Here is a 13532-nt window from a genome sequence, read left to right as displayed (position 1 = left end):
CTTATAAATACCTCAATGATGTCACATTCTTTTCCTCCCCTAAACTAACATTTCGATTTTGGGAAAGCAAACTGGTCATCTTATTCCCAAAATAATCCTGAGACTTCATTAAGATATTGCAGAAGATATCAAGGCAACACATTCCAAAAAGGAAGTAGAACACATTGCAGGATTGAACAGTATAATCCAAGGTTTATTATATATATATATATATATATATATATATATATATATATATATATATATATATATATAAAGATCTTTTCTCATTTGACAGAGGCAAGAAGTAATGAAAGAAAGAAAATTGACACACTGGATATGACTAGTAGCAAAAAAGAATGTAATTTTATTAGAAGATAAATACAGACTTCATTAAAAAAATATTGTGCAGCCAGTGAGTGCTATTCAGATAGCCCATCTGAACTGTTGAAAAAATGGCTAAATCAGTACAACACTTAGTACAGACTTCACCAAGAAACAAGAAAAGGAATCAAACTGAGACAGATGGTTTAACTTCAGTGGTGGCTCGTCCATAAGGGCTGCAGGGCTATGTTGAATGCAGTGGCAGCACTGAGTATACTAGCCAGTAGTACTCGCTAGCATACTCAATGCTGGAGATGCATTCAATGCAGTCCTTCAGCCCTTATGGACGAACTGCCACTGTTTAACTCACTTTTCAAGATAACAGAACTTAATATCTATTCTTGAGAGATGCTTGTGACATTAAATTACGAATTATAAACACGTTAACACAAGAATATTTTAATGTTTGCTAAATATTTCAGTCTGAAACTAACAGACTCTCCTCAGTGGCTTGATAGGAACAGTTTTTACAAGGTGGAATACAAACTTCTGAATGATCAATTGTTTGCATTTCATCTTGTAAAAACTGTTCCTATCAAGCCACTGAGGATAGTCTATTAGTTTCAGACTGAAATATTTGGCAAACATTAAAATATTCTTGTGTTAACGTGTTTATAATTCAGAACTTAATATCATTATACTTAATAGAAAAAAGAACTTAATATTAGGAGAGAGATACACAGTAGTATACTGAGATTTTGCAAAGGATTTTGATAGATTACCAGATAAGTATTTTACCAAAACTTGTTTTGGTAAAATACTTATAAGCTCTGTATTACTAAAATCTTGGTATTTCTAGCCTGGCTCCCCCTGATGAGACCTCAATAAAGGTCGAAACCAGTCTGGGTAGTGGCCCTTTGCCTTTAATACAAAGCATCATACATCTCCTCCAGGAGATGTGCTTTGCATTAAGGATAAATATTAAGATTAGTGATCAGAGCTTATTCTACTTTTACCATGAATTGCCTTGGTCTTGCACTACGTGCAGGGTCAGCTAGACTTGCAACACTTGCAGGCGCAAACTTGACTTGTTTGTCTGTTTGCTTACTTGGGAAATGGAGTAAAATCAGGTTTAAAATAGCTTGGTATCTTTAACATTTATTATACCCAAGGTAAAATACTTTCTATATATATATATATATATATATATATATAACAATCATGTTGACAAGATGCATCATTCAATTTGAGACCATATAGTTACTAAAGTGATGGGATCTTATGTAAGCTTATTAGCATATGAAATGGAGACCTCAGTATACTGCAAAATCTTGATGGGATTTGATGTGTGTTAAGAGAATGTGTAAAAAGATAACCAGTTCATATGATCAGTTGTTTGATAAAGTGTGACCACTAGCAGGCTCCTACAGAAAGACAGAAAGTTATTCATATTAATAACATCTCCATGGAGTCAAAAGTTTCTTCTTGGGAGGTCCATACTTTCATGCAAAGAGATCACCTAACCATGCCTTAAATCCATTCGCAATCTCTGCACTCATCACACTTCCAGAGATGGCCTCTTGTTCTACCCTTGTCTCCTCCTCTGATATCACAGGTAAGATTAAAGGATTTCTCAATAAACAATCCAGACCTGTTTAGCTCTCATTCTTTTAATGCAGTTCCAATGTATTGCTGGAAGGTGAAAGAAATCAGAGGAAAGAATGTCCTTTCTCTTACTTACAGAACTGCAAAAAAAGCAGTCATTGTCATTTAATAACAACAAAAAAGCACATTTAGATATTTTAAAAGAAAATAAGAATTACAGGAATAAAAGGCATTAGCTGATTATTATCATTATTTATTTATTTTAAAAAATGCTATCAAAAGATACAGTATGTAATTGTTCCATATTAACAGCTACATCATTCCCCCCCCCCCCTTTCCTCAAACATTTGTAGCTCATTTACTCTCCTACAATCTTACATCTAAATTCTAGATTAGCCATGCATTGGAAACAAATGATAAGTATCAGCGAAACTTTTTTTTTTTGTAATTTTTTTAAATTTTATTTTATTTTTATGCAGTAATTTAAGATCTGAAATACTTCAATTCGAAAAAAAAAACTTACCCAAATATTTTACCATACCCAATGTAAGATTATCCATAAATGAATCCATTTTTGCGAAATTGCAAAAAAAAAAAAAAAAAAAAAATTGTGCTAAAACCTATAACGGCATAACTTTAATGCGTAAAATGATAATTCCTAGTACTTTTATAACAATCATTGAAACAAAAGGCTGATATAAAAGACAGCAAGCAGAGGTACTTCACAGATAGGGGTAAAATTCTTTGGGTTCACAAGCTGATCCTATAGTATAGGACTATGTAAGCCAGATCGATTTGCTAGAAATGCATGCATCTTTGCTCAACGCATGATTGTGTAACTATGTATGCTGTATATAATAATGCAATAATATTAATTCTAATACTTCATACACTATGCGTCAATCTTCGTATCTTAGCATGGGTTAAAATCTGGTTTGTATAGTATAGTTCTCTCAGAAGTTAGCGAGAGTGAGTCTACAGCTGATTCTGCCCTATCCTAGGCAGCATTACGCTCGGTATCTCATCCGATTATTTTGAGATCAAAAAGTTGATCTCAAAAGTTGCTCCATGACATAAAAACGTACCTAAAATAAATTTTAGATTTGCAATTAGAACATTTTATTTTTAAGAATAATTTTTGCCCTTTCGAATGGAAAACTGCTTGCGTTTAATTACGAGAGTAAATTTTATATGGACTTTTTCAGTTCAAAATGAGTAAACCGATCTTCTACAGATATTGCCAGATTACTGCTCCCCTTTCCTCACACAGACAAGAAATATTAATGGTGGACAGTAGATGGCGGTGTTTGTTTATGGTATTTAGTGAGGTTTTATGTAAATAGAGGATTATTATTATTATTATTATTATTATTATTATTATTATTATTATAACATAATTGATACACAGTCAAAACAAGATATCATATAATTAAAAATTTGATTGGTGATTCAGAACAATTCAGATTCTACCCATGAATCTAAGAATAGTCCGTCAGGTAACGTCGTAAAATATGGACTGTTCCAAGTAATGCTGTTTTCTGTAGGTCGTATGGGGTCACTTCAATGATTTTTAATTGCTGTAAATAGTTGGACAGCTTCTTTGAAGTTGCACCAAGTGCACCGATAACTATTGGGATGACTTTGGTGTGTTTAAGCCGCAGTCGGGCAACTTCGATTGCCAGATCTCGAAATTTGGTAATTTTTTCCAGTTCTTTGTTGTTAATGTTGTTATCACTGGATGCTGCAATATCGATAATCCAAACCTGTCGATGTTCGATTATTATTATTATTATTATTCGGTTTCCCAGGAAGAACAAAAAACAAGGTTCGCCACGACCCGCACCAGTCATAGTTCGTCTGACAAGCAAGGCTACAAGAGACAATCTCATAAAGGCCAGCAGACTGAAAAAACAGTAGTCAAGGATTTAAATGCATCGCAAGACAATACCCAATCTTTCTATCTGAGTATTTAACACCTTCCAATCAGAATCTTTTGTACCAAGCAAGAAAAGAAAAAACAGAAAAAAAGTATCAATTTTTATGGATCAAAGACGGCAAAATATTCTTGAGAGAGTCACAGACTTCAAAGTATATACAAATAAAAAGCTCGGAAGATATAGATAGGTTGCCAGAGTGAAACAAAAGACTCCAACTTAGTTCAATAAGAAGATCTCAACACAACAAAAATGAATGTGAACCATCAGATAGATGTAATTACACCAGGATACATCAGTAATTGTACTTTCAAATCGCTTGATGCATGGAAATAAAACACAGTACAAGCGAGAGGTCGCTCAATCTTGCATATTAACATCAGAAGCATCCGAAAACATTGGTTATTCTTACAGGCTTATCTCAGGAATTACAATGATATTATTGATATATTGATTCTTACAGAAATATCCATAACTAATGACGAAGCGACTGCTTTCCAAATTCCAGGCTTCCAACAACATACATCATGCCGCCAAACAAAAAGAGTGGGTGGAATATTAATATTTATCAAACATAAATTAATAGCAAAAGAAACGGCCTATCAGTTTGAGCATGCTGAAACCCTTTGCCTTGAAATTGTTGTGTCCCAATTTACGATTTCTACTCTAATCTTACAAATTCCTTTTATCTATATTCTTCTAACTTCTGTGCCCGAGATTTTACCAAAACTTATACCAATATCTAAGTTATTGCTACCCGTAGTAATCCTAATATTTGTATTTATACTGCGCCTTTTGGGATATTTAGTTTAGGATATTACATACATAAACAAGGAGAAAGAACTCAACTATATCTGAAAGTGTAACTATTGCAGTCGTGACACTTAACTCGATTCTCAACTTAAATTTTCCGCGTGACTAAGCATAATATTTTCAAGTGGTTATCAACTGCACCATTCATGATGTCATGAATAGGGAGAAAGTCAATCTCGAATATATCTCTTAGTATTTAAATATTATTGCAGTCGTGACTCTTAAATTTTCCCGCGTGATTAGGTACGATGATTTTAAGTGGTGCATTGGATTAGCAACATCAGACAACTCTTTTATCACTGAACAAAAGGTTTATTAAGTTTCTAAACATGGTACAATTCAAATACTAAACTAAAATACTTATAGATTAACATTAAATTATTACAAGCAATATGGCTATTTGTGATTATGCCGCCATACACATTAATTCATAAATTCACCTGATGTGAACAAATTAGATCAATTCACACTATCTGATTATTCATACTGAAGTAGATTAACAAATCATTCACTGTTGACACATACTTGTGACATTTCAATTATTTATACATTACATTAGGTATTCAATTCTTAGGATACGTAATTACTTAATTCACACCCATATACAAACAAGGAAAAAGAAATTTAATCAGCAATTACAGACCCATAGCAACATTACCAATTATCAAACCAATTATGGAGCGGATCATACTGAAGAAACTCACAGCATACACTGAGATCTTTCATATTATCCCAAAACACAATATGGTTTTCAGAAAATAAAGGAACAACATCTCTCTTGGAAGACTTTACAGACGTAATTAATACCGCCTTAGACAAACACAAAATTGCCACGATAGTCTATATTGATCTAACTAAAGCATTCGATACTTACACATCAAACCATGTTAGAAAAGCTGAGGCATGTTGGAATAGACGGGTCTCTTCACAGGTGGTTTACAAACTACTTTCAAAATAGAAAGCGTATCACACGAATCGGGTCAAACCAAAGCAGAGAGCTACCAGTAACCTGTGGAGTGCCACACGGAGCTGTACTCTCCCCAACTCTATTCAACATTTACACACACGATATTAATCAGCTACCACTCAAAGGTAAGATATTCCAATACGCAGACGATACAGCAATAATATCCATCCATAATAATTCAAGCATAGCCCAAACAAATACGCAACATGATATAAATCTGATCATAGACTGGCTTACGAAAAACTCCATACACCTAAACTCAGAAAACACAAAATTAATGATATTCAGAAATCCACTGACTCGACTAGTTCATAACAAATATATAACCATCCAACATCCACTTTCCAACATTATTATTATTATTATTATTATTATTATTATTATTATTATTATTATTATTATTATAATTATTATTATTATTAAAGGTCTGTGTAGCTCAGTGGATGTGGCGTTTGCATACCACGGCGCTTGACCGCAGGAAGGAAGACTTTGTTTTGAGTCTAGTCAGACATTAAATATATTGTATTAGGGTTAGGAACTATACGAGATGGCGACACTTGTGCTGTCTCTCTTCACTGCGTGCCGCTTAACATGTTCATTGCCAAACACGCGATATCGCGCGATGCTAGTTCTCACCAAACGGCGGATCACGCGTTATCGCGTGGATGTCGTTAACTAAATAAAAAAATAAAAAAAAGTTGGCCACTACCCGAAATTCCAATTTTCAGCTTAGCAATGAACGATATCGCGCGATCACGCGATGCGATTTCTCACCAAACGGCCGATCACGCGTTATCGCGTGGACGTCGCTAACTAAATAAAAAAATTAAAAAAATTTGGCCACCACACGAAATTTCAATTTTCAGCTTGGCAATGAAAGTGTTAATTAGTGATAGCCTTGGGCCAGCTATCTCTGAATGGCAACCAGTGCAGATTGAACTGCCCACTCAGTCTCCAAAAGTTAGATATGGTAAACGGCCTCGCCTACACCCTATAAAGGGAACAAAAAGGCGTTAGCTTATTATTATGATTATTATTATTATTATTAACATGGTTACATGAGAGCCTGTGTAGCTCATTGGATGTTGCGTTTGCACTTCATAGCGCTTGACCGCATGAAGGAATACTTGATTACGAATCTAGTCGGCGACTAGAGGAAATTTTTCTAAGCCTTTATTTGATCGGTTTCCGAGTTAGTCCATCTTTGGCACTTAAAGCGGTTTTTTTCTTCCCAAAACTCGAGTATTTCGTCCGGTATACTCGAGTTTTTCGTCCCCTAAACTCAAGAAAATCGACCGTTGAACCCAGACTATTTTCACACATTAAAAATAGTGTATTATGGTTATGGACCACGAGATGGCGGCACTTGTTGAGCCGACTCTTCATTTCGTGCCATTCAATTAGTGATAGTCTTGGGCCAGCTATCTCTGATTGGCAACCAGTGGAGATTGAACTGCCCACTCAGTCTCCAAAGTTAGATAGGGCTAAACGCCCTCGCCTACTCCCTATACATGAACAAAAAGGCATTAGCTGATTTTTTTTTCTTGGTAACATACCAATCAAAGATAGCTGGCACAAAGCTATCACTAATTAAGCAGTTTAGTGAAGATACGGCTCAACAAGTGCCGCAATCTCATGGTCCCTAACCTTTACACAATATTTTTAATGTCTGAAAATAGTGTGGGTTCTATGTTCAATTTTATTGAGTTTACAGGACGAAAAACTCGAGTTTCCTGGAGAAATGCCTGTGCCAGTGATCGACTAACTCGGAAAACGGTTGAAAAAAGGCTTAGTAAAAGTCGAACTAGATTTGAATTCGAGGTCTATCTTCGGTGGTTTAGTGCTGAGGAGTGCAAACACCATTTCCACTGAGCTACACAGGCTACTAACAACACACATACGCATTTGAAAGAATGGCAACAAAAACTATTTCCATATTACAAAGAAAAAATTAATTTTTTTAGTCACATAATATATCATAGGCAAATCCTGAAAACAGAATGGCATAAAGGACCAAGTTTTCTTATAACAGAGACCATTGCAAATCAACAGTACAGTATAGATCACTTTATTATATATTATTATTATTATTATTATTATTATTATTATTATTATTATTATTATTTGACACCTCCAGTGAGTCCAAAGACTCATCGGGGAGAATGTGTGGCAAGAGCATAGAACGATTGGAACCCTTCCAACTACTAACCGCGCTCAAACTCAATTATCTGAGCCATTAGTAGCAGAGGCTCTACCAATCGATCTTTGCTCTTTTTCAGTAAAATTGAGTATGTACATTATCACCAATCCAGAAAGGTATTCAAGTGGTCCACTCTTCGATGAATTTCGCTACAGTTCATGTTTCTTTGTGATAGTGATATTCTAGAAAGAATCTTCTTTGTACTATACACCCAAAACCATCACACCTCTCCTTATACTGAGAGGTGTGATGGTTTTCTATTCCACTCGTTTACCTCTCTCCAAGCGAAAAACCAGTCTACACATCTCTACTAATTTCACTCTTACCCAACTTTCAAGGATAACTCCTACCACTCTGACTATTTGTTATATATACTGCAAATTTTCTTTCGTGTCAATTGTATAAAACATCAATTATCTTATAAGCTTCTACCTTGTCTCTTCTTTCCCAATAGTAATTACATTTTGGAATCCACATATATTCAACATTTCAATATATCCTCATGAGAAGCATTACACAGGTCTTCTCAAGCTTGATCACTTGTCTCTGAATCCTCTATACCACCAGGTCAACCCGAGACCAGGTGACCAACACTGTGCACAGTAGGCAAGATATGGCCGAATCAATGACTTAAAAAGGGGAATAATAATTTCAATATCGTTACTTGTTAGAGTGTTTTTTAATCCATGTAACCTTCTTTTGGGGTATTTTACCAAGTTTTGCAATGTTCCCTGTAAACTTCAACTCTTCACCATTATTCCCAAGCCCCTAGCTTCACCAATTTCCTGTAATCCGATACCAACAATGATACATAATATGTAACCTTTTCAGGATATCTACACCACCTTTATTATTTATTGCCGTTCCCAGTTTTGCATCATAGGCAAACAACTGGTTAACAAATATCCCATCCTGCTAGATTTATGGTGAGCAGTGGTGTATCCCAGGGTTCAGTTCTTGGGTCACTATTGTCCAATCAATACATGAATGATATTAGGAAGGGTCTAACAGGAGATGTGCAGTGCAACGGTTTGTCAATGATGTGAAGATAGGCAAGGCAAACAGGAATGCGACTGTTATCCAGCTTACAAAATGATTTCAATAGGCTGGAAATGAGGGAAAACGAAAATAGCATTAAATTAACAGTTTAATGTTAGTAACTGTAAAGTTATGCACTTTGGCATAATGAGATTTCTAGTGGCATATTATAGTCTGGTTATGTTACAAGATCACTGTCAGTGCCAGGTTATTTTGTGCCCTAGACAAAGTTTACAAGTGCGCCCCTTATTTCATAAACTAAAATGTTTCTAATTGACATTAAACAAAATAAAATTTTCTTTCAGGTTAAATTAATAGGTAAATTAATAGGGCTTTTCTATTTTCTTTGTTAATTAATTTGAAAATTCTCTATTATAATTCATTTACAAAAAAAAATAATAATAAAAAAATAAAATAAAATATCAAAATTTAATATTTTAAAATGTTACCGTTTTAAAATATTTATCTTAACTGAATTTTAAATAGCGGTAAGTAAAAATCATTTAGGTATGGAACAAAAAAGAACCAAGAGTTAAATAGTAAATGTGTGATGTATCAGTGATAAGGAAAAAGAAGCGATACCTAAATCATATATCACTATTTAATTTTGATATTTTAGTAAAGTATGAATAAAGCATAGCTTGAAGTTTTGCGCCCCTTCATGGCTTGTGCCCTAGGCGATTGCTAGTTTGCCTAAATGGTAGCGCTAGCCCTGTACAAGATACTGATGGGATAAGGAATCTTGGCATAATGGTGAACAGGAATTTGAAGTTCAGAAGTCATATAGCAAAAGTTGCAAATACAACCCAGAGGATAATTGCGATGTTCAAACAAACCTTGACATAAAGGATAAAGAAGTCATTTTTCCTCTTTATAAAGCCTTGATAAGAACACATCTAGATTATTGGGTGCATATTCAGTCTCCTGGATTCCAATGAGATAATTTTTTTTCACAATTCCCAGATGGCATAAAGAAGCTGTGGAAAGGGTGGAAAGAAGAGTTACAGATTACGGGATTTATATTATGAGAACAGATTAAAAGAATGTGAATTACAGACTTTGATTAACAGGATTAAGTGGGGGTGATAAGATAGAAGGCTATAAACTTCAGAATGGGTGCTAAATATCGTCTGATGAAATTTTTCACTATATCAAAGGTCGGGCTAGAACACAGGGGCATTCATGGAAGTGAAGTTTGTTCGCAGTTAAGGAAGGAGAAAGAGCTAGGTTTGTCTCGCATAGCGTAGACTAGTTTGCCTTTAGGGGTAGTGAATGCATCTAGTGTGAATCAATTTAAGGGAAGCTATGAAAGCTGCTTTGGGTGATGTATAGACTTCCACGATGAGTTCTTGACTTCCTGGAGGTCTCTAATAATAAGAAGAAGAAGACGAAATCTTCCCTATATCATTGATGTACAAACTAAAAAGTAGTGGCATCAGTACAGAAGCTTCCGTTACTAAACTCAACACTCTCATTTACCTAGATACCAGTCCACCATATTCTGCTCTCTGAAGACTCTGTCAGCCACCCCAGTTCATTTGTTCCCATTTATGTAATTATTTTTCATGTGGTATTTCTATCCAATGCCGTTGAAAAATCCAGCAATATCATGGTGTATGTAACCATTTTTGTAATCCTGTTGCACTGTTCATTTATGATAAATCACTAAGACAGGAAATACTCTTCAAAAAACCGTGCTGTCTACAACACAATATTGTATCCCTATCCACACTGATGGATTTTACCTTCAACCAACTTTTCCAATACTTTAACAACTATACTTGATATATTAATTGGTCTATAGTTTGCAACTTCTGTTTTAGAGCCACAAGCTGCTATTTTTTTTGACCGAAAGCTGTAAATGCATTATAAGTATTTTTCTTATTATTCTTATAATTTTTATAATGAATTTAAAATTGTTGATGGTTTATAAAAAGCACCAGGGCGTCGCCATGGTCTGACTTCACTCCTGAGTAGGGGTTAAATGGATGAATAACACCATTAAGCTTGAGCTGCAAAAAAAAGAGAATTTAAGTCCAACTGTGGAGGGAATTTAAGGAGAAAGGTGACCTGCAGGCACACGAACGGTATAAACTGCAGGCCAGAAGGATAACGAGTGTGGTAAGAAAAGAAAAAGCGGATTATGAAAGGAAATTAGCCACACAAGCTAAACAGAATTCAAAACACTTTTTTCTATATGCTGCAAGTAAAAGAAAAAATGTATACTGCAGAATGATTTTAAGGAATGCTGATGATAAGCAGGTAACTGAATCAGTTGATATAGTGGAATTACTGAGCGAGCACTTTGCAAGAGTATATCATCCAGGTAATGATATTGCAGGAATGAAGGAACCAATAGCTTATACGGGAATTGTGATTAATGAAATGGAAGTGAATGGTCTATTACAAAATCTTAATGTGAATACATCCATGAGATTGGATGGTATACTAGCTCGAGTCGTACGTGAAGCGGCTAAAATTTTTCAGTGCCCTTGACCATTTGGTTTAATTTGAGTCTTGGGTCTAGGTTAGTCCTGAGGGGGTGGAAAGAGGAGAAAATAATTCCACTGTATAAAGAAGGTTCCAAGACTGCTGTTGCAAATTACCGACCGATCAGTATATCACATCGTTGTCAAGGTCTTGGAGAAAGTAGTCAAGAGAAAAATACAGGAATTGATAGATGAAAATGGAATACTATATGGGGACAGCATGGTTTTGTGAAGGGTAGATCATGCCTCAGTAACTTGCTCACGTTTTATAACAGTGACGGCTGAACTGGATAAGGATATTGGGTTAACAGTGATACCGCTGAACCTGGCTTATGCCTTTGACAGGATACCACACGGAATTCTAATCAGTAAACTGCAGCATATGGGATTGGTGAGATGGGTAGGAGGTGGTTAATGGAGAGATATCAGAGAGTAGTTTATTCAGGAGTAGAGTCCAAAAGACGTACTGTGACTAGTGGTGTGCCGCAGGGTTCTGTCCTTGGACCATTACTATATAATTTGTTCATTAATGATATAGGAAAGGATCTGAGAGGAAGTTTATGTTTGCTGATGATGCAAAGTTGGGTAGAGCAATAGTGAATGCACAGGATGTCAAAATTTTGCAGGATGATTTGGATAGTTTGGAGGACTGGGCTGAGGAGAATTGATGACAATTTAATATTGCAAAATGTAAGGTTATGCATTTTGGGGTGAAAAGATTAGCAGCAGTATACCACATTGGTGGAACTGTTCTCCAGGAGATTGATGATGCCAGGGACTTGGGAGTGTTGGTGGATAGGGATATGAAGTTTAGGGGGCACATTGCAAAAGTAGCTAAATCAGCTCAACTCATTTGGTTGTTGAAAAATACCTTGACAAGCAGAGCCAAGCAAGTTATTGTACCTCTGTACTGAGCCTTGATAAGACCTCATCTCGACTACTGTGCCCAGATTTGGTCACCTCGGTTCCTTCTTGATGGGGAGGAGGTGGAGAGGATCCAGAGGCGAGTGACCAAGATGACAACAGGTCAATGGAATGAACCTTATGAGAACAAGTTGAAGATTTGTGGTTTGCTGAAATTGGTTCATAGGCAAAAAAGGGGTGATATGAATCATATCACACTTCAAATTACTATAGGGTTTCTATAAGATTAATTCAGAGTGTATTTTTGAGAACAGGACTGGGGGCCATCCATGGAAACTGGGAAAGAGTGTGGGTTAGCAAGGGTGTGTTAGAGCTAGGTTTTTTTTTACTTGGAGAGTGGTAAATGAGTGGAATAAGCTGCCAGAGTCTGTTGTGGGTGACATGACTGTGAATGAGTTCAAGGTAAAATATGATAGATACTGTATGAATGTTGAATAGTTGTTCTTCACATAATGTTAAGGCCTCCCTCGATTAGTCTAAGGACTCCTTGGAGTTGCCCGTAATAAAATAATAATGGAACTATCTTTGTCTCTTTTCACTTCCTTGGAACATTGTCTACTGAGACTTAGATTTAACATCTTCCTTACAGACAATGCCAAACTTTCATGATAAAGTACCAAGTTTATCATGAAATGTATTGGCGCTATGAAAAAACGCTTTCTATTCCGTATTAAATTTCTGAAAAATACACATAGTAGTCTAAAACAGCCATTTTCAACAGCGCCACAAGATTTTGATATGATGGAACAAAAATTGATGTAAAAGAAATTTTTTATGCATTTTACTTACAAAGTATATGAGGAGTCATAATGTTTATAATGCATCGAACGGAATTGTTTTTTGAAACCGTCGATACATTTCTTAATGCTTGAATGGCGTGCTGTAGAATTTTAGTAATTAGTTTCAGTGCTGTAAGATTAAAAAGGTTGCAAACTGCTGGTCTAAAGTAAATAATATATAGCCAAAATAAAGACTAAAATTATTAATATTCAATATAAAATACTTATCTGTAGGACACGTGCAACGCTGCTACTACAACTCTGTGTAACCAATTATAAAGACCGCTAATTACTTTGATTCCCTTCCAGGGAGTAGCCGAGGGCGTTTTATCCCTATCTAACTTTTTGGAGACTATGGGGAGGGTAGTTAAATCTCTATTGGTGGCCAATTAGAGATAGATGATAAGTGCCGCCATCTCGTGGTGCCTAATCCTTACACTATATATTTATTGTTCGAGATAGTGTGTTAGGATTGGGAAC

The 13532-nt window shown here is 35.5% G+C and overlaps 1 protein-coding gene across 3 annotated transcripts in view; it reads right to left on the bottom strand.

Moving 5' to 3' along the window:
* LOC150108602 (tubulin polyglutamylase complex subunit 2) overlaps window positions 1-3161 on the bottom strand; it is a 70763-nt gene extending 67602 nt beyond the window's left edge. For all 3 annotated transcript variants that reach the window (XM_090416050.1, XM_090416052.1, XM_090416051.1), the window contains exon 1: window positions 2432-3161. In XM_090416050.1, the coding sequence (XP_090272176.1) occupies window positions 2432-2480 (49 nt within the window). In that variant the 5' untranslated portion in view covers window positions 2481-3161. The remainder of the gene's footprint in view (window positions 1-2431) is intronic.
* Between the last annotated feature and the right edge of the window lie 10371 nt (window positions 3162-13532).

The sequence above is a fragment of the Typopeltis vanoorti genome, chromosome 3 (assembly GCF_054136105.1).
Source record: "Typopeltis vanoorti isolate ZY-2024b chromosome 3, IOZ_Tvanoo_1.0, whole genome shotgun sequence".
NCBI lineage: Eukaryota > Metazoa > Arthropoda > Arachnida > Uropygi > Thelyphonidae > Typopeltis > Typopeltis vanoorti.
This window is presented reverse-complemented; position numbering and strand designations above follow the sequence as displayed.